This window comes from Coenobita brevimanus, chromosome 13 (assembly GCF_032717465.1).
Source record: "Coenobita brevimanus isolate Jiangsu-jjx chromosome 13, ASM3271746v2, whole genome shotgun sequence".
NCBI lineage: Eukaryota > Metazoa > Arthropoda > Malacostraca > Decapoda > Coenobitidae > Coenobita > Coenobita brevimanus.
In genome coordinates this window covers 39,238,649-39,260,178 of record NC_136966.1, presented here as the reverse complement: position 1 = coordinate 39,260,178, position 21,530 = coordinate 39,238,649, and the positions used below count along the sequence as shown (strand labels likewise).

The 21,530-nt window shown below is 43.6% G+C and overlaps 1 protein-coding gene across 1 annotated transcript in view; it reads left to right on the top strand.

The window, feature by feature from the left end:
* Nucleotides 1-21,530, top strand: part of LeuRS-m (Leucyl-tRNA synthetase, mitochondrial) — a 370,394-nt gene that overhangs the window by 216,032 nt on the left and 132,832 nt on the right. The window contains exons 8-9 of the mRNA XM_080284805.1: nt 13,048-13,139; nt 14,977-15,067. Coding sequence (XP_080140931.1) covers nt 13,048-13,139; nt 14,977-15,067 — 183 coding nt within the window. The remainder of the gene's footprint in view (nt 1-13,047; nt 13,140-14,976; nt 15,068-21,530) is intronic.

Sequence of the window (21,530 nt, the reverse complement as noted above, 5' to 3'; positions counted from 1 at the left end):
TGTCTTCTTAGTATAATAGGAAAAGTGTATGGTAGGATACTTATTGACAGAGTTAGAGAAAGAACAGAGAAATTAGTTGGAGAAGAACAGGGAGGCTTTAGGAAGGGAAGAGGTTTTGTAGATCAGATATTCATTCTTAGATCTTTGGTAGAAAAGTTTCTAGAGAAGGGAAAGGAGTTGTATGCGGCTTTCATGGATTTGGAGAAAGCATATGACAGGATGGATTGACAAGGATTATGGAAAGTATTAAGAATATATGGAGTAGATGGGAAGTTGTTGAATGCTGTGATGAGTATGTATGATGGTGTTAAGGCTGCAGTGTGTGTGGATGGTGAACTAAGTGAATTTTTCTCTTTGAAGGTTGGGCTGAAACAGGGATGTGTCATGTCTTCATGGTTGTTCAATCTGTACATGGATGGGGTAATAAAAGAGGTACAAGGTAGGGTAGTGGATGTTTGAGTGGCCCTGGTGAGAGATGATAGTGTTTGGAAACTCCATGTACTGTTGTTTGCAGATGATTCTGTATTGTTGAGTGAAGATGAAGGGGAGCTGCAAGGCTTGGTGGATGAGTTTGGGAGAGTGTGTAAGAAACGGAATCTAAAGGTGAATGTAGGGAAGAGTAAAGTGATGGTCTTTGAGAGAGGTGAAGTCAGTGAATGTACAGCGAGATTGGATGGTGAGGAATTGGAAAATGTGAGTACGTTTAAGTACTTGGGTAGTGTGATGAGTAAGGATGGAGGTTTGGAGGATGAAGTGCTTGAAAGAGTACAGCAGGGAAGAAAGGTTGCTGGTTCTTTGAAAGCAGTGATAAGAAACAGGGAAGTGAGCATGGAAGTGAAAAAGTTACTACATGACAGTATTGTGATACCAACTCTGATGTATGGAAGTGAAGCTTGGACGTTGTTAGAAGGACACAAGTCAAGAGTGAGAGCAGTGGAAATGAGTTTTTTAAGAGGAGCCTGTGGAGTTACATGGAGAGACAGGCTGACGAATGAGGATATAAAGGAGCAATATTGTGTGGATGTGGATGTGATAGGAAGTGTTATTAGGAACACACTGAGGTGGTTTGGCCATGTGGAGAGGATGGAGGGTGAAAGACTGACGAAGAGAGTGTATGTGAGTGAGGTGGAGGGGGGAAGAGGGAGGGGGAGGCCGAGGATGAGATGGAGGGATGGGGTGGAGAGGTATATGAGAGAGGGGGGTGTGAGTTGGGAGCAGGGTAGTGAAATGGCGGGGGACAGGGCGACGTGGAGGCGATTTGTTTGTGGCCACCCCAAACGGGATTGAGGCGTCTGGCTATAGATAGCTAGATAGACAGAACTGTTCTGAGCACAAATCACCTGCATCATTCAGGTAAATGATAACCCCCATAAAAATGCTTTTCACCGCTATAATGCAAAACAATGGACAAGTATTTCAATGTAAAAGTTCCTTGGGACGTGATGAAGTGGGGAATGCGAAAGCTTGGAATCAAGAAGTCTATATATCATGGTTTGAAGCTCTCTCCATTTCCTTTTTTCAGGGCATCCAGCACTTTTATTTTCTGTTCATTTGTAATAGACTGCCTTGATTTCTTGGCAGGGGTAGATAATGATGTTGTGGATGGCCTCATAGACATAGTGGTGGTGAGTAGTGCACATGAGGCAGGAGAAAATTGCAGAGTAGTTTAGGTGTGTCCGCTCATTATAGAGTCACCACATGAAATGAGAAGAAACAGCGGTTGGCGGGTGGCAGACAGCCTTGTGGAATGCTTAGAGAGATGTTTAGCGGGAAACAGTACAGATGTTCGCAAGGAAAAAAAAGCGAGCTAGATTCAACATGCTTAAAATCGGAATGATCTGCCGTAAATTGATATTGTGGCCCTAATTGTAGGTACCATTTTAAATCGATAATTTTAAATCGATTCGCTTTAAATCGACGTTCTACTGTATATGCTTTCTTCTTTTGCGCCACAACTTGTCTCATCTCTTCCTTCCACAACTCTGTTCCTTTCATTCCCTTTCATCTTCTCTTCACCTGACACACCACCTCACATGCTGCACAGATTTCATCTGTGAATATCTTGCACATACCTTCCACCTCCTCCATCTGCTCCAAATCATATATGCTTAATCGCTTTCACATTTCTGTCTTATATTCTGCCTTTTTTTCCATCCTCTTGCTATCTTTCTACCCTCCTTGTATGGACTACTTCCTCCTGTCCTTCCCTCCTCTTATTCTTCCATTGCATTTGCGTCTTGACTTTCACCACCACCAAGTGGTGATCAGAAAATCTACTCCTCCAGCCTCTGTATGCTCTTGCACCCATCACATACCATCTCATTCTCTCTCATTTTTTCATCCACACACACATAATCAGTCACTGCCTTCCATTCATTCAATTCACCACCCACCCTTCTAATCACTCGCCACTTGTACCTGTGGATAATTTTGTGCCTAAAGAGGGTATCAGCTATCACCAGCCCTCTCCCCACATAGATGTCTGCTAGAGCACTGCCATTCTCATCCACTTGCGCAGGCACACCCCACTCCCCAACTACACCATCCACCTTCACATTCCCTACTTTTCCATTCATATCTCCAATCAATAACACTTTTCATTCCTCCCAAACTTTTCCTTGCACACTTCCACATTTGCCCAGAACTCTTCTTTCACTCTGCTTACATGATCTTGTATTGGTGTGCATACACTCACAGTTGCCCACATTTGTACTCCTGCTTTCAGTCTTACCCACACATTGAACATTTCATGTTGTGTTGCCTGAGATTCCACTCCCTCTGCCTATTTGTGCAAGACCACCTGGCATCTCTGGAAATTTTCAGCTGGTCAATTCACATCATTTTGGGGGGAGGGTGATGGGATAGGGACCCCCAGTTCCGGCAGTGTGTTGTGGAATACACGTCTGACTTCATCCGTAAATCTAGGCAGATCTCCTCCATTTAACCTAAGACCCTAATCAGTTTGCATCAGAAGGGCGTGGTGCCATTGTTTTGATTGCATCCCTCAAACCCACAAGAAGAAGAAGCCCATCATCATTTTTTACATCCTTGGACAGTTTAGAAAGTAAATTGTAGGGGTGCTGCACACCCAAAATGCAATGTTTCTCTATGTATTCTATGTATCAATGCCTCACTTCTCTTTCAAAATTACTGACATCTTCATTAAGTGTAATTTGCGGTTATACTCATTTTTGAAGGTAGTGTTCGCATCATTTCTCCCAACATGGAGTTGTAAGAAAAACTGGGTCACATGACTTCAAATTCTGTTTAGACCAAAAGAGAAACAAGAACAAAAGGAAACAAAAAAAACATATAGGATGTTAAGCAGCACCCTGCCATTTCATTCCACTCGCACAGACGCAAAGGCCGGTTTACACGAGCAAAATCGTGGCCGTTTCTTGCTGGAATTTGCTCCCCGGTAGAAATTCCAGCCGCTTCTTTTGGTGGGATGGAGAGACCAACATGTAGGTCCTTTTTTGCCGGAATCATGAGAAAGGCCTGGCAGATTTATGTGGAAGCATTAAACAAGGTAAAAAGCTCTGGGAATGAAGACGAATGCAATATCTTGTGTGTTTACACTCCCTCCTCCTCCTCCTCTTCTTCTTCTTCTTCTTTCAATTTGAGTGTATCTGGTATGAGCATGAGTATATGAATATGATTATTTAAGTATGAGTTAAAGGTATATGCAAGGAATCTTATGCATGATTTTATGCTTAAGAAAATTTATGCACACGGCCCCTGAAACCACCGGAAAGCCAAATGACAGTAAAGGTCTTTTTACACTAGCTAAATCGCAGCCGTGTGGTCTCATCTTGAAATTGGCAAAGTGCAAGGGCAAGAGCTTCACACCTAGTACGGGAAGTGTGGTCCATCTTTGTTTGTAAACACTGTTGCCACATTCCTGTCTTTGCAGTCCCCGTATGTGTGAACACCTTCCTGGGAGAAATTCCGAAATTGGCATTTTTTCCCTCAAATTGGCGAAAGAAACCAGCCTTAAGTTTACTAATGGTGCCCAGCACATTAAGGTTGGATCAACTATACTGTTATGAATAAGGGTAGGGGTAGTTAGTGGTGGACAATATCTGGTATTTCTACCAGCAGCACAGCTGATGTTAACCTTTTAGTACCGCATTACTGATGATACTTTGTCTGGTATCGCTGTCATTACTGGTAGTACACTTTTGGGTCAGTACCATTAGCGAAACTGCCAGTAGTTATTGAGCCATTTTCTTAGCAGTAGTTTTTAATGGAGAAATGAATAATTGGAAGACCATACTACTGCAGCAGCACAGCAGCTGTCTGGATTTTTCCCACGGATTTAACCCCTAAACCGCAGGCTTGTTGTGCTTTGACTTGCGTGTCCTGCAGGCATATTCGTGCTCCGACAGACTCTCTAAAAATAGTTACCAAAAATCAGTTATTAGTCCTAAAATATTAAAATTACATATACCTATGGCACATACCTTCAGCTTTCTCCTGGGATGTTTGTTGAGCCTTCGTCGAGTACCGTAGGACTTATGGAGACCTCTGAAGTTGGGTAACGAAGTCTCCATTTTACACATCCCGACAACCCGTAATATGATTACCACAGCCTGATATTATCACTAGAAACACTATTCTATGATTCTCAAATAGTTTGGAATCCATACTCCAAAAAAAAAAAAAAAAAAAAAAAAAAAAAAAATGAAAGCAATGAAAATTACTAGCGCGTATGACCTTCCCACTTCCAATTGTTCGCCGCTGGTGTTCTGTCATTTATTATTCATAAAAACACTCACACTTTATATTTCTGTTACTATATAACACTTATATATATCTGCAGTCTTTATCCATAAGTTTCCTTCAGTAATAGTAGTTTATTGTCATTGTAGGCATTCAATTTCTCCTTCAGTAAAATACGTAGCATTCACTTTCTCGTCCTGTATACTAGCGTTGAGAGTGAATCTGTCACTTTCACCTTCACTTTCATAACTCATAGTATTCATACATGCTAGAGTGAAACATTCACTTTCATTACTCCTAGTATATATACTCGTATTCTTATATTACTACTCATTTGCATTTCTATTTACATTCTCTGTTTTATTTACATTATTTACATTTCTATTTTATTTACACTGTGTTAGGCACTGTCACTTGCAGTAACTTATAAAACTATTTTCCACTGTTCACTTATATTTACATTCATTGCTTTCACATTCTGTTTACACATTATTTACATTTCCACTTGCACTGTTTTACTCACCAGAAAGATTGTAGTCACCCTCTATCATTTTCATTGACAAATTAGCCAGTTCACGTTTCACAGCAGTCACTTATCCATTTACCTCTTTCCATACGAGGTTTAGTAGGGGGTAGAGGTCACATGGCCCCATGCATGGGGCTAAAAAGCGGCAGAATTTAACAGGCGCGAATCCGACATGGTTTCGCTTTGAAAGACAACAGTAAACTGAATACAGTGTGTGGTGGCCTGCCTAGGGGGAGTGCAGTGCTGCCAATCTCAGCCTGGTGACAGCTGCTAATATATACGCAATGAAATGATTGGCAGGAAATCTAGACAATACATAATGAATTAGGTAGTTCCAGGTGAATGTAAATATCATTTTGGTTTCTCCCGTCACTCCTTATATATATTTTTATTACGAGAATAGATTATACGGCATATTTCAAGGGGAAATAAACAGCGAAAATTAGCGAACGAGTGCGCATGAGGTGTTATCAGGTGATAATTAGCCAATTCCAGGTGTATGGCACTAACACTTACCTTATTTCTTTTTTATATATATTATTTGGTATAAGAATAGGGCATAGGGCTTATTTCAATGGATGAAATCAGTGAAAAATTCCAGGGAAGATTTATTTAGCGTAGCACAGCCGGGCAGGCGAGAGGAGAGGGTAATGGAGGACAGGTAGGAAGGGGAGTCAAGAATGGGGAGAAATGGCTAAATTGTCAACACTGGATGGGAGTACAGATGAGATTAGGAGTGCTGACTAGTGTTGGATGTTGGCAGTACTGATAGATGATACAAGCCACCACTTGAAAGCCTGGGCGAATTCAGAATAACACAGAATCACAAAAGTGACGCCTCGCGGTATGATCCCTTGCTCCCAAGCGTCACGAAAGTGACGCCCCGTGATTAAGGGATTAAGCAGAATTGTACAGGCTTAATTACATGCAGTCTGATGATGGCAGTTGTTTAAACATTGACTCTCATTAAATTCATACAGCATTCCTGTTGCATATATTGAAATGAAAACCCTGCAGAATAATTAATAAATTGGTTAATAGTATATTCATCCATCCTTCCATCATCCAATCCTATGTTGCCCCATGAGGAGTGTAGAAGCCCGGGGCTAGGCAAGTTGGTCCTAACATTTAAGATGAGAGTGACCAGCCTCACTCATCCCTGAGTGGCATTACGTGAGCAATAAACCCCAACCGCCCCTTGGATAGAAACCTGCACCAGCTCAATCTGATTGGAGTGCCGTAATTTCTCACTATACCACCAGGTGCCATAATCTGGTTATATGGTGACCATCCAGTGTAGTAAATGGTTTCCCAGTGTATAGGAAACCATTTGGCTTGTCACTCTGTATAGGGTCATCCATAGGCAGAAGGAAGAGGAAAGAATGAATGAAAGAAAGAAAGAAGAGAGAGTGTAAAGTCACCCGAAGGAAGAAGGAAGAGGAAAGGATGAAGGAAAGAAAGACATGAGTGGAAGGAAGGGAGGAAAGGGCAGAAACCCAAAGCAGCACAACATCAAGTGAGTGGATATAATATGAATTATCATTTTTTGGATAGGTTTGGCCATTTGTTCAAGGACATGGAGTACTTCCTGTCCACTGCCCAGAACCAGTTCAGACTGGAGCTTTGGCAAGAGTGGCATCCCGACAACACATTCAGTGTGGAAGACATGAAGAGGAGAGTCATTAATCAGTCAGCCAATTTAATGGAAAATGCCATGAAGAAAGGAGAGTCGCTAATCAGCCTGTCAGTTTTGCGGAAAATGTCATGAAGAAAGAAAATGAGAGCAGCAGTGACAGTGAGGGCATGGCAAAAGGCAAGGAGAAGATGGAAGACCACATTGAAGCACTGTACAACAGTGGAAAGAAGAGGAAGAACTTTGGGAAGTTAGTGAAGAATTTCCTGGAGGAGAGTCCACAGAAGTCCTTGAGAGCAACTTATTCCCATGCAAAGCATTATTGAACTTGTTTATCAAGTACAGTAATCACTCTAATATCCGGACGCCCAATATCCGAACATCCCCACTAACTGAACCTTATCGTCCTGGGATCAAACATTCCCAAAATGGTCCGAAAATCCAAAAAAATTGGGAAAAAAATCGATTTTTTGCCGTCCGTAATTTGAACTTGCCGCGCGCGCCGCGTGAGAGCATTGTTTTGGTTCGTCATTCCTCCGACGTCCGATAGAGCGCCGCTGCATCCTCCCCACTTCCCGCCTGTCTCTCACCGCGACAAGACCTACGCTCTTCGCCATGGCTCCCCACGTGCTCGCTTTTGTGGTGGTGCCGTACTTGCTGCAAGGCCTCCTGCTGCTCTCTGCCCTACTCTTAGTGTGTGTGATGATGGCCCCGCCTCCTGAGAAAAGGAAGAGAGTGGTGTTGACTCTGGAGAAGAAACGGGAGATATTGGAGAAGGTTGATGCGGGTTGGTCTTCCTCTCGCATTCTCCGCGAGTTCAACCTGGCCCGGTCGACTTTGTTCGATATCAAGCGTTCCCGAGACAAGCTCATGCAGTACACGGCTGACTTCTCGTCGAGAAGCAAACGCAACGTGGAGAGGAAGGTTATGTTTACCCCCAAGTATGCAGAGATCGACCGCTCCACGTTGATTTGGTATCGACAGCAACGTGCAGCTGGTGTGATGGTACGTGGAACGGAGCTGAAGGCTGCTGCTGAGAAGTTTGCAAGGCTTCATGACGCCCTAGACTTCAAGGCATCCAAGGGTTGGCTCTTCGCGTTCAAGTTGCGACATGGCCTTACTAACCGTAAAGCACATGGTGAAGCATTGGACGCTAACGAGGATGGAGTGGACGAGTTTCGGCACAAGGTGAAAGGCTTGATCGACAGGGAGGGCCTCACTCTCGGTCAAGTCTATAACGCTGACGAAACTGGCCTATTCTATCGCTCAGTGCCAACGAACACTCTCGCCGATGAGACGGAGAAGCGTGTACCTGGCCGCAAGCTTTCTAAGGAACGGATATCTGCTTTGTGTTGTGCCAATGCTAACGGCATGCACCGGCTTAAGCCCGTTATTGTTGGCCGTGCAAAGCAGCCTCGGTGCCTTCGTGGGGTGATGGATGTCCTTCCTGTCGTATGGTACCATTCTTTGAAAGCATGGTTCACAGCTGTGATTTTCAAAGACTGGTTTCACCATCACTTCGTCAAGGAGGTCATACATTACCAGACGAAGACACTGGGAATTCCTCGCGACCAGGTAAAGGCTCTCCTTCTCCTCGACAATGCACCTGCCCACCCGTGCGACAAAGACTTGGTTGCTGAGAATGGCCGTATTAGGTGCATGTTTCTGCCACCTAATACGACTGCTCTCATTCAACCAATGGACCAAGGAGTGATCGTGGCAACAAAGCGCCTGTACCGTCGGAAGTTCCTGGACGAGGTGATGGTGGTTCTCGAGGACGAGGACGAGCGCAGGGAAGGACGTGACACTCGAGGCAAGCGGACTTTGGAAAACCTTTGCTGCTACAACATCAAGTCTGCGCTGTACAACTGGGCTAGTGCATGGAAGGAAGTCCCTGTGAAAACTCTTGAAAATGGTTGGTCTCGTCTGCTTCTCGGAACAGATGTGGAGTACGATTTCCTAGGGTTTGACGTGGATGACTTCCATGCACGGCTACGTACGCACGGCGACGATGTTGATGTGGACGATGTTCGTGAGTGGTTGGACGATGACGAGGGCGATCCTGGGTATCAGACGTTGTCTGATATCGAGATCGCGTCTTCGGTTGCTGGTGTCAGTCCCGAACTTGAAGATTCCGACGACGAAGGCGATGATGATGCAGACTCCGCCCAGCAGGACACTACTCCAGCCATCCCCAAGCTGAGCGCACTCCGGGAACATCTAGAGTTCGTCCTAGACTACCTGGAACACCCGGACTGCGACAGGGAGATGGGGCCCTTGGGACTCGTGGAGGAAGTGCGTGCTTTCCGGCAGCGCATCATCAATCGCCAGAATCGTCAGTCCTTGCGTCAGTCAACGATTGACAGTTTTTCAGGCCCGTGACCCCGCTGTGCCAAGCCCTGGTTCCACTCCGTTGCCTCCCCAAGACAGGCCCTCATGCTCCGAGCCACAGCCCAGCACATCAGCTACAGTGGAGTCACCGCTCGACGTGAGTTTGCGGCTGTCTTCAGAGTCTTCTGTAGTCGGTACGCCATCACCACTACCCACCGATGCACCCCTTGGACGCCTGCCAGTGATACTCTCGGGCTCTGACAGTGAATAAACAGCAAGAACTTCTCCACTAGACCACACGGGAATTTTGAGTGTTGTGCAGTGAAAAAAACGGTGTGTTGTGTTAAGGTTTTCAAGTTGGGAGAAAAGACTAAGTAGAAAAGAAATTTAACGTAACTAATCTTCTTTGTTTTGGCTTTGGAAACTTAAAAAAACTTGGGAAAAGTTAATGTGCAACACTTAAATTTAATGGAACATTATTTGGACTAAAGTGAACACTGTGAAAAGAACGGACTTCTGTGTGTTAGTGACTAAGTTCAGTGCAAGACTTCAGGAAGAGTGTAGTGCAAGTGCTTCAGGAAATCGTTCTTACTGTCAGAGTCCGAGAGGAGGCGGTTATTCATCGAGGTGGCCAGGGACTTGCTGTAAGTAGCCAAAATGTTTCATGTTGTACTATTTCCCATACTATATTTACCAGAATGTTTCATATTGTATTTTTTCCCATACTGTACTTACCAGAAAGTGTCATACTGTACTTCTTTCCATACTAAACTTACCTCATGCATGTGCAGTAGGAATGTGTTTTTCAGAGTTCGGTTAGGTTCGGTTAGGTTAGGTTCGGTTAGAGTCCATAAGTACCAGAATGTTTATTAATGTATGAACATACTTCTAAACCCACATTTTATGTTTCTATTGCATTTATTTCAGTCATTTATGTGCCTTATTGGTGTGATTTGGGTGTTAAATACGTGCTATGCATGTCCGGAGGGAGTTGTATAGGTGTTTCTCTGTGTTAGGGTCCGTAAGTACAAGTCCATAAGCTGGGGCCCAATATCCGGACAAAACCAATATCCGAACCTACTGATGGCTCTATTGATCCGGATATTGGAGGGGTTACTGTAGACCAGTTTCCTCCAGTTCAGCAATAGAATGTGTGTTCTCTAATGGGTAGATGCTTGCTAGCTCAGACAGGCAAGACTGAGCGACTGTCACTTTGAGATGTTAGTATTCTTGAAGCGAAATGGCAAGAATTGAAATCTACACATGACAGTTTGTTCATATATTTGACTTTAATTTGACAGGCTGTGTTTAACCCATGCCATCTGGCACATATTCCCGCGAACCCTTCCTACAGCCGGGCATTCCTGAGAAAATCGTGACAATCGTCTGTTTAAACCTTCATATCCCATTTATTACTTAACCAAAAATAAAAAGACAAAGTGTCATAATACTCACCAATCCTTCGACTTCAAGCTGATTGCATCAGATGATCCGTGAAGTGCGTGTAGGGAGAGTGAGTGAGTGGGGAAAGGGGGCAATTTTTGTTGTATTTTTGCCGGTGTCCGTATGCTTGGCAGAGGTTTGGTGACACAGCTAAGGCCTAGACTAGCCCTGCACAATAATAACACTTTGATAACTCTTCCAGAAGACCAAAATCCACCACATAATTGTCCGTACGTGGTGCTGGTAGGCCGGTAACCGTAGCGACAACCTTGAGGCAGGCTGCCTGCTCACCTAACCACCACACCGCCTTACAGACAGACAGAGACAGACAGACGCTCTCTCTTTCTCACACACACACACACACACACACACACACACACACACACACACACACACACACACACACACACAAGGAGATGTATGTTTGGCTTGCAGTGTCGCTCGATTCTGGCATCGCTGTGTGACTAGAAGTCTGGGTAGTACAACTACTACAGACATTACTGTTACTACAGCTACCACTACTACAGGTAGTACTATTATTACTACTACTACTGCCACAGCTACCACTAATACAACTATTACTTCTGCCCTTAGCACTACTACAATTACAACTACTACAACTACCACAACTACACCTACTACTGCTACTATAACTACCAGTACTACAGCTACTACTACAACTACTTCTACTACTACTACAACTACTACTACATAAAACCTGAAGAAAAAATATTATTAACGCACTGTCCATAATAAAAAATACTGTATTTTCAGCTCTAACAGAATTTTTTTCCTATGATTTAGACTTTTTCATCATAATCAGTATACACACACGAATACATTCAATAAAAAATAAGGCACTGGTTTCATCATGAAACAAACTTTCTGCTTCCATTATTCACATAAATAGACAGAGCGGTGGCACGAGGTTTGACACACTTTGTTTCCTCCTCCCTTCCTCCTCCACCTCCTCCCTTTCTCCACTCCCTACCTCCTCCCTTTCTCCACTCCCTACCTCCTCTTCCATCTCCTCATCCATGCCAGTAACCCCCTCCAGGATCATCAGTACCCTCTGAACCATTCCCATCTCGGAAGTAGCAGATGAACATACAGGAGGAAACGATGGGCTCACAGTGGAGGACGTCCACCCTCCTCACATGACGTATAAATATCGACACTCATTATCGCGGTCGCTTTCAAGAGAGGAAGAGTCACTTTCTCCACTCACAATTGTCGATGATGTCACCTCGAGTTCTCTCCCTATCACACTGTCACTAAGGCCTTTTCTTTTCTGGCCTTTGGATTTCATTGGTGTTGAAGTTGGTGGATGAGGACACTGAGCCAGGGATCTGGACACAGGAAAAACGTTTTGCTTAGGTCTATCCAATATGGAGGCATGCAGGAAACTGGAGCATGACTCAGATACATGGAGGAGGGTTGCCAGTGGCACGGAATATTCAAACATTGCCTCGAAACACTAGATCACATATGTGTTTCACCCGGACGGCCCTGGGAGGACATGTATACATGACACCCAGACAGGATGGGTTAATTTCCTTCTTTAATATTCTATAAATTTGTATGAAAATGAATTTATTACATTATTTTATTTAAATTAGATGTTGTAATACTTGTAAAAACATAACTTTCTTGCTTATGAAAAGTTTTATTTAATTAAAAAGAAAAAAAGAACTGCTAGCGTGTACTGCTACTGCTCCTGGCAGTGCATTTTAAAAATGCTACCACTTCTGCTGCTGGTGATCTTTGTCAGTCAGTACTGCTACCGCTGTTGCTGGTTCATTAAAGTATCACATGTGCACCTTTGGGGTTAGGTGCTCATTCAGTAACTTATTCCAGTAATAAACTGCAAACAGATGGTCAAGCTTTGTGCAACACACACCTCTCATAAAACTCATTGGTTACAACACTGCTGTTGCGCAAAGCAGACCTGTAGACTTTGTTCCCTCATATGAAAGTGGTCAAAGGCAGCAGTTGGAGAAACGTTTGTGTAATTTGCATTGATTCAAAACCCCTGAAGTGGCTGCTACAGGTTTTTAAACTATGTAAGGGCACAGGCCAATCATCTGCCCATGAATGTTATGAACTGTGGTCCAGTGTAGCAATAGAAAAGCGAACTGTATGGTACAGTAGATAGTTTTATACTTTCCATTTCCATTTTCTGTATCTTTCTATACCATTTTTTTAGTCAGGAATAAGGTTAAGATGCAGCTGTTCGTATTACGATGTAAATGATAATTATTTTTTTACATGGGTAAATAAAGGAATGGCTGTTACCATTACAATTTTTGTATTCATATTTTGACACGAGCCAGTTGCTGCAATACATATGGTACATGTTCCTCATTGTTACATTCCATCCCATCCCCACCAGTGGAACCTCCTGTGGCACGTGATAGTGGTGCTGCCCTGGTGGTCACCTCAGAAAAGATGAGCAAGAGCAAAAAGAATGGCATCGATCCTCAGGTGAGACTTTTGGCGTACTACATTAATCCCATTGTTATAGTATTGCCTTTTCTGTTGTGTTCTTGCAGTCAACATACAGTATTTTATTTAGCCAGGGGGCTATCCTCAGCTGAGTAGAGTCGTCCTCCAAAAATCCCATCACTGGAAGGGAGTTTCCTCAGGTGGACAGAATTGTCCAAGAAAGCAAAAATAACATATAGTACATGGATGAATGGATGGACAATCAACGCAGAGGGTGTGTGGCCATGCGGAGTTTGCCACAAGGATGTGGGAAGTAACTCAAACTTGTGCAGTGTTTGTGATAAGTGGATGCATAAGAGATGTGGTATTAGAAGTAGGCTGCAAAATAATGCCAATTTTGTGTGTGTGTGGTTTGTAGGGGAGAACGTGCAGAGGCAAAGAGGTGGAAAAGAATTAATCTTCCTAGAGTCTCTTGAGTGTGTGAAGGAATTTTATTATTCACATTTTGGGGAGGTGGGGTAGCAGCTAGCTCAGTGGTAAGGGTAAGGATTGGTTGGAAGCAGTTCAGGATGTTGTTGTCCCTTTTGACATTGAGGGGACTCCCCCTCCATGCTAAGGGTCCCTGTGCAACATATGTGCTGTGTGGTTGTGAGACTTGGGAAGTTGAGGAGGAGGATATTTAAAGGCTCAAAGGTACAGAGATGATATTGATAAGATAGACGTGTAGTACATCCTCAAATGACAGGCGTGAGGGGGTTAGGATTATAAACGAAATGTTGAGAAGAAGGATCGGATTAGTGCTATGATGAGAAAGGGTAGATTGAAATGGTTTGGGAATGGGAAGAGGATGGAGGATGATAACTGGGTGCAGAGGGTGTGAGGTGTGAATGTTGAGGATAGAGTTACGAGAAGCCAAAACAGACCTGGAATGAGGTCATACAGGGATAGGAGACTGAACAGCGAGGCTGCTAGAGATCAAGCACCATGGAGAGCTGCCATTAAGTGACCAAGGCTGACAAACAGAAGCTTGTTGGAGCCTTTATAAATTAACAAATAATAGGATGTAAGCAAGCCACAGATACATTCTTCAAAAACAAAAGGAGAACCCCTGTAACTAGGACTGTTGGGGAAAAGGCTGTAAATAAGTATTGAATAAATATCGAGTAGTCTCAGAAAGTGTTTTGTTCACCTTAAATTATGATTCATGTTGTTGTATCTTTTTCTGAATCTAAATAGCCACCCAGCAGTAGTCTTTAAACCTTCCTGTTTCTTATGGTTTCTGAGACACTCAGCAGCTGCTTGAAATGAGGTGCCTCAAACTCCCACAGTCACAGAATATCGTTATAGATACTATCTATAAACATCCTCATCTCAGTGTTTATAATTTAGGTGTCTGAATCACTTAACTGTTGATTTTTCACTGCTAACATCAGACTTGCCTGCACTTCTCAAAAGTTTATTTTAAGCTTTCCTTATATAAGAGAGACACCGTTCAAATTCTCATATTCGTTCACGGTTTGGACTGGAGATGCCCCTCTCTGTAGCTTTTCAGGGATTTTCAAATTTTTTTCAGTCAGACAGGAGTGTTGTGGTCTAGGACATGTGCTGGTTATATCTTATACAGGTATTTGTACAGTACTTGTCTGAGTCACATCAAATTTGTCCACTCAGATTTTTTGTCCAAGTAACCTGGGGTCCAAATGAAAGGGGTCTGAGTTAGAGGGGCTGTACTGTACTCCCAGGTAGGGATTATATGGACACGCAAGGAACATAACTGCTGTAACTTAATATTAAAAGTGTCTGCCACACTTCTTCTCTTCTGCTACAGACTTTTCCAATATAGTTGTGTTACAACATCATCCCTGCTGTTTGGTAGGAAGTGCTTGAGAAGTTTGGGACTGACACAACGCGGCTGCTGATGCTGGCGGATTTTGCCCCCTCATCACCCAGAGCTTGGTCATCTGACAGTAAGTAGGTTACACTGTACAATATGTCCTTATTGGAAGTCACCAATGTTTTGTGCTTTTCTGGTATTAAATCAACAGTTTTTCTGCCATGAATTCTAGTAATGTCACCTCTTGCTGCAGTAGGATGCAGATTTTCAATACCTGTTCAGTATTAGAAGTACCAGTTCCATCCTGTGGCCACTTAGCCATATCTTTGTAGTTTATATCATGATTTGTTTCATTTCATTTTGTTTATAAAGGCTCCAAGATGCATGCATGCATTGGTCTTGGTCACCGAATGGCAACTTTCCACGTTGCTTGATCTCTTACAGCCCCCCCCCCCCTTTTTTTCATGCAAGGAAGAAGGAACCAAACACCAGGAGCCTGTAAATTGTTCCCCCCATTAAAAAAAAACGATAGAGCCAAATTCAAGAACTGTTCATTTCGAGATGCCTGGACATACTGTGTTTGAACGACTGGAGACCATAGGCAGTAGGAAATAGACAGAGGGAGACTTCCAGAGTTGACCTGTTGCATACATGAAGGACTGGGAGTAACAGTTAACTCTTACATTAGAGAGTTGGACAGAAAAGTGATGAGAGTTTGTTGCTAGACAGGTGCTATGTCCCCACTGTAATAGAGGTGGGATGCAAGCAGACAGTTCAGAGGAGCAGTGACCATTTAAGTAGCGATAGAAAAGAGATAAAGATGCAACAGTGCGGCAGAGGTATAGAGATTGAAGGGAGCTAGTAAGAGGAGGACAGTTGATGAGATGAAAAGGCATTGACTCCACCTTGTTGAGAAGAGCTGTATGTGGGGAACCTCCCCAAACATGAGAGTTGTTCTCTACACAAGGGCGAATGAAACCCATGTATAAAGTCAACAACTGTGCAAGGGTAAAGAAGGCATAGAGTTGGCTTAGCACACCTAATCTCTTGGAAACAGATTGTACGTGATAAGTAATTTGTTCTTTCCAAGATAAATCCTGAGAGAATGAAACCCCAAGTATGTTTAAAGTTGATGCAGGATTAAGCTGGATATTGTTAAAATTTAGAGAGTACTTCTGTTGAAGATTTTGTCGGGTTGGTAGATGTAATAACTGAGTTTCTGATGTGTTAAAAACAAGATTACTTTACCCCAGTCAGAGATATGAGGCAAGTCCGACATTAGGTGTGCCATAGCCTCATCTCTTGTTTGTTGAAGTAACTGCTGAGATGGACGCTGTGGGAAGTGAATGGAACACCACTATTGATAGCTCTAGAAGAAGACCGGTGGCCATCTACAGCAGCAGCTACAGAGCGACCAGAAAGGAATCTAGAGATAAAGGCACAGATAGAAGGTTAGAAACCAAAAGAAGGCAGTTTGGAAATTAAAGATTTATGCCAGACTCAATCGAAAGCCTTTGAGATGTCAAGTGCTGCGGCAAAGCTTTTGCTGAAGTCCTGAAAAGAGGATGATCAGGAGTCTGAATGGTAGGCGAGAAGATCGCCAATGGAGCATCCCTGGTGTAACCCATACTAACGATCAGAAAGAAGGTTGTGACAGGAAAGATGCTTTAAAATTTTTTGTTAAGAATATTCTCAAAACTTTTGAAATACAGGATGTTTAAGCAATTGGGTGATAGTTAAAGGGTTGGGAATGGTCACCCCTCTTTGGGACAGGCTGAATGAGAGCATACTTCCATCGAGAAGGAAAGGTACGTGTTGATAGACAAAGGCAAAAGAGTTTACCTAGGCAGGATGTAAGCACAGAAGCAAAGTTCATGAGGACAACAGAAGGGACCCATCAGGTCCATATGCCATCTTAGTACTGAGGCTAGTGTTGGAGGAGAATACATCAGTGGAAGAAATTTTAATGTCAGTGATGAAGTCAGAGGGGGGAGTTGATGGAGGAACAGTGCCACGATTGTCTAAGGTGGAATTGGTGGAGAAAGTCTGAGCAAAGAGTTCAGCTGTATCAATAGAAGAAATAGCCAAAGAGCCATCAGGATGGAAAAGAGGAGGGAAGGATGATGAGGTAAAGTTGTTGAAAGGTTTTTGGCAAGGTGCCAGAAGGAGCGGGAAGGATTCGATTTGAAGAGTTCAAAGCATTTAGTACAGATAAAATTATTTTTGGCAGAGAGAAGAACAGATTTAGCATGATTCCAGGTAGAAACAAAAAAGAAATGAGATTCAGGAGTGAGTTGGCTCTGGTACTTTTTGTAGGCCTTCTCCTTGTTGTGGACAGCATTAGAACAAGTGTGATTAAACCATGTTTTTTCTTTTGCATTAGTCAGAGGATATGAGAAAGAAATGTATGCTTCCATGCCCGAGAGAATAACCTCCGTAATGCGCAAGGCACACTCAGATGGCTCTCAGCCGTGGAAGCACTAATCATTCTAGGGAAAAATCAAAGAAGTACTGCCTGGGGACCTCCCAATCAGTGGCTCCAAAGTGCCACAACCGACGTTTCTTTGGAGGATCCACAGGCTGTGCTGGAGTGACAGGACAGGTTAAGGTGATGAGGTTGTGACCGGATGAGCCCAACGGAGAGAAAAGATTAACAGCATAAGCAGAAGGATTAGTTGTAAGGTAGAGGTCATGTATGTTGGAACTCTCTCTAAGGCGGTCAGGAATATTGGTAGGATGCTGTACAAGTTGCTCTAGGTCAATAAGGATAGAAAAGATGTAGGCTCGTTCACCAGGTGGATCAATGAAAGGAGAGGAGAGCCGAAGGTAGTGGTCATACTCTGTGACTTATCCCAGACAGAGGTCATACTCTATGACCTCGTCCCAAGACTTTTTTGGTCTGCCCCTTGCAGCCCTGCCATCAAAATTCACAGCATTCCCCATCAGGAACCAGTTATCTTCCATCTTCTTGACGTGCTCTAACCATCTCAGTCTATCTCTCCCCATCACAACAGTAATTCATTCAAGTCCCATCCTTCCTCTTAACCCCTCAGTTGTAATCCTAACACCCCCAGGCCTCTTATTCAAGGACACACTACATCCATTTAATCTTTATCATTTCTGTACGTTGGAGCTAATGAATATTCTCTTCCTTTACTACCCAAATCTGACTACCGTACAGCATTACACTCCTAACACATGCTACATGCACTGACCCCATAGCAAGGTGGGAGAGTCCTCTCAATGTCAGAAGAGGCTACATCTCTGAACTTCCTCCAGGCACTCCTTACCCTAGCTTGAGAGCTCCAGCCCCACTTCCAACACATAACATGTCCCATAAAGAGAAAAATTCCTCCACACACTGAAGAGACTCTCCAGCAAGAACAATTCTTTCACACCTCACAGCCTCTGTGTGCTCCCCCTGACACACCACACGCACAAAATCAGCATTATTTCGCAGTCTGCCTCTAATACAGTACCACAACATCTGTTAAGCACTTGCATATCACAAACACTGCACATGGTGGAATTACTTCCCACACACTTGTGGCAAATGACACATGGCCAAACTCCCTCTGCTTTGACGGCACCGCCACCAGCCTTAGACATTACACTTTTGTTTTATGCGCATTTACTTTTAAACCCTTGTACCCTATTGCATCTCTTCACGTGCTAAATCTTTCCCCAGCCTTCCTCATATCCTCTGCAATCAACACCAAGTCATCATCATACAACATCTCTCATGGAGTCCATGTCCATGTGAGAGAGCTTCAAACCATGATATATAGACTTCTTGATTCCAAGCTTTCGCATTCCCCACTTCATCACGTCCCAAGGAACTTTTACATTGAAATACTTGTCCATTGTTTTGCATTATAGCGGTGAAAAGCATTTTTATGGGGGTTATCATTTACCTGAATGATGCAGGTGATTTGTGCTCAGAACAGTTCTGTCTATCTAGCTATCTATTGCCAGACGCCTTAATCCCGTTTGGGGTGGCCACAAACAAATCGCCTCCAAGTCACCCTGTTCCCCCGCCATTTCACTGCCCTGCTCCCAACTCACACCCCCCTCTCTCATATACCTCTCCACCCCATCCCTCCATCTCATCCTCGGCCTTCCCCTCCCTCTTCCCTCCTCCACCTCACTCACATACACTCTCTTCGTCAGTCTTTCACCCTCCATCCTCCCCACATGGCCAAACCAAACCACCTCAGTGTGTTCCTCATAACTCTTCCTATCACATCCACATCCACACCACAATGCTCCTTTATATCCTCATTCGTCAGTCTGTCTCTCCATGTGACTTCACAGGCTCCTCTTAAATAACTCATTTCCACTGCTCTCACTCTTGACTTGTGTCCTTCCAACAACGTCCAAGCTTCACTTCCGTATGTTAGAGTTGGTATCACAATACTGTCATGTAGTAACTTTTTCACTTCCATGCTCACTTCCCTGTTTCTTATCACTGCTTTCAAAGAACCAGCAACCTTTCTTCCCTGCTGTACCCTTTCAAGCACTTCACCCTCCAAACCTCCATCCTTACTCATCACACTACCCAAGTACTTAAACATACTCACATTTTCCAATTCCTTACCATCCAACCTCGCTGTACATTCACTGACTTCACCTCTCTCAAAGACCATCACTTTACTCTTCCCTACATTCACCTTTAGATTCCGTTTCTTACACACTCCAAACTCATCCACCAAGCCTTGCAGCTCCCCTTCGTCTTCACTCAACAACACAGTATCATCTGCAAACAACAGTACAGGGAGTTTCCAAACACTATCCTCTCTCACCAGGGCCACTCCAATATCCACTACCCTACCTTGTACCTCTTTTATTACCCCATCCATGTACAGATTGAACAACCATGGAGACATGACACATCCCTGTTTCAACCCAACTTTCAAAGAGAAAAATTCACTTAGTTCACCATCCACACGCACTGCAGCCTTTGCACCATCGTACATACTTTTCACAGCATTCAACAACTTCCCATCTACTCCATATATTCTTAACACTTTCCACAATCCTTGCCTATCCACCCTGTCATATGCTTTCTCCAAATCCATGAAAGCCGCATACAACTTCTTTCCCTTCTCTAGAAACTTTTCCACTAAAGATCTAAGAATGAATATCTGATCTACACAACCTCCTCCCTTCCTAAAGCCTCCCTGTTCTTCTCCAACTAATTTCTCTGTTCTTTCTCTAACTCTGTCAATAAGTATCCTGCCATACACTTTTCCTATTATACTAAGAAGACAAATGCCCCTATGATTGCCACACACTTCTTTTTCCCCTTTTCCTTTGTACAAAGGAATAATTATACCTGACTTCCAATCCTCCAGGACTCTACCTTCCTCCCAGGCCAATCTGCACATCTTCCACATCCATTCTACTACCATCTCTCCCCCATGCTTCAGCATTTCACCACACACCATCAATTCCTGGGGCTTTCCCTGATTTAACTTTTTCCATTGCTTCCACAACTTCTATCCTACTGATTTCTTCCTGTCTTCTCACCTCCCTCCTTCTCCCAGCCATTCCCCAGCCACTTATACTCGCATTACTTCCATCCTCTACGTTCAACAAATCCATAAAGTGTTCTCTCCATCTGCTCACTTTTTCTCCCTTCTCCACTAGTAATCTACCATTTTTATCTTTCACTCCCCTGCTAACTTCACTTCCACCCTGTCTTACTCTTTTCACCTCTTTCCAGAACATTTTCTTACAGTCCCTCCACTTTACACTCAAATTCCTTCCAAATTCCTCATCCACTCTCTTCTTACTCTCTCTTACTAATCTTTTCACCTCTCTCTTTCTTTCTACATATAACTCTCTCTTCCGCCTCTCAACTTCTTCCACGCCCCTGTTTGTCATCCATTCATTGTATGCTTTCTTCTTTTGTGCCACAGCCTGTTTCACCTCTTCAGTCCACCACGCTGTTCCTTGCACCCCCCTCTGTCTTCTCTTCCTTCCACACACCACATCACATGCTGCACATATTTCTTCTGTAAATATCCTACACACACCTTCCACGTCTCCCATCTGCTCCAATTCATATTTGCCCAATCGTTCCTCCACTTGTCTCCTATACTCTGCCATTTTCTCATCCTCTTGTAACCTTTCCACTCTCCTTGCAACTACTCCTTCCTCTCATCTTTCCCTTCTTCTATTCCTCCATCTTACTTGAATTCTAATTCTGGCCACCACCAAGTTGTGGTCAGAAAGTCCACTCCCCCAACCTCTATAAACTCTTGCATCCATTACACATCTTCGCATCCTTTCATCCACACACAGTTAAACTCTGTTTATCCAGTTCATGGCTGGAATGGTGGTTGGAGAGGGACATCTTCATGTGGTGGTATCAGTATAGCTAGGAAGCACTGTAGTTCAGTTTTGCAAATGTCCCTCAACTCCCAGCCTGCCTGAAAGGAGGAGGATGGACTGCAGAAGAAGGGCAACTTCAACTTGCAGTTCAGTGCATACACATCTTGATGAGCTTGGGGCCACGACAACAAAACAGTAACAACATCAACAGCTGGAGGCAAATTTTTCATCCATCCATCATCCAATCCTACATTGCCCCA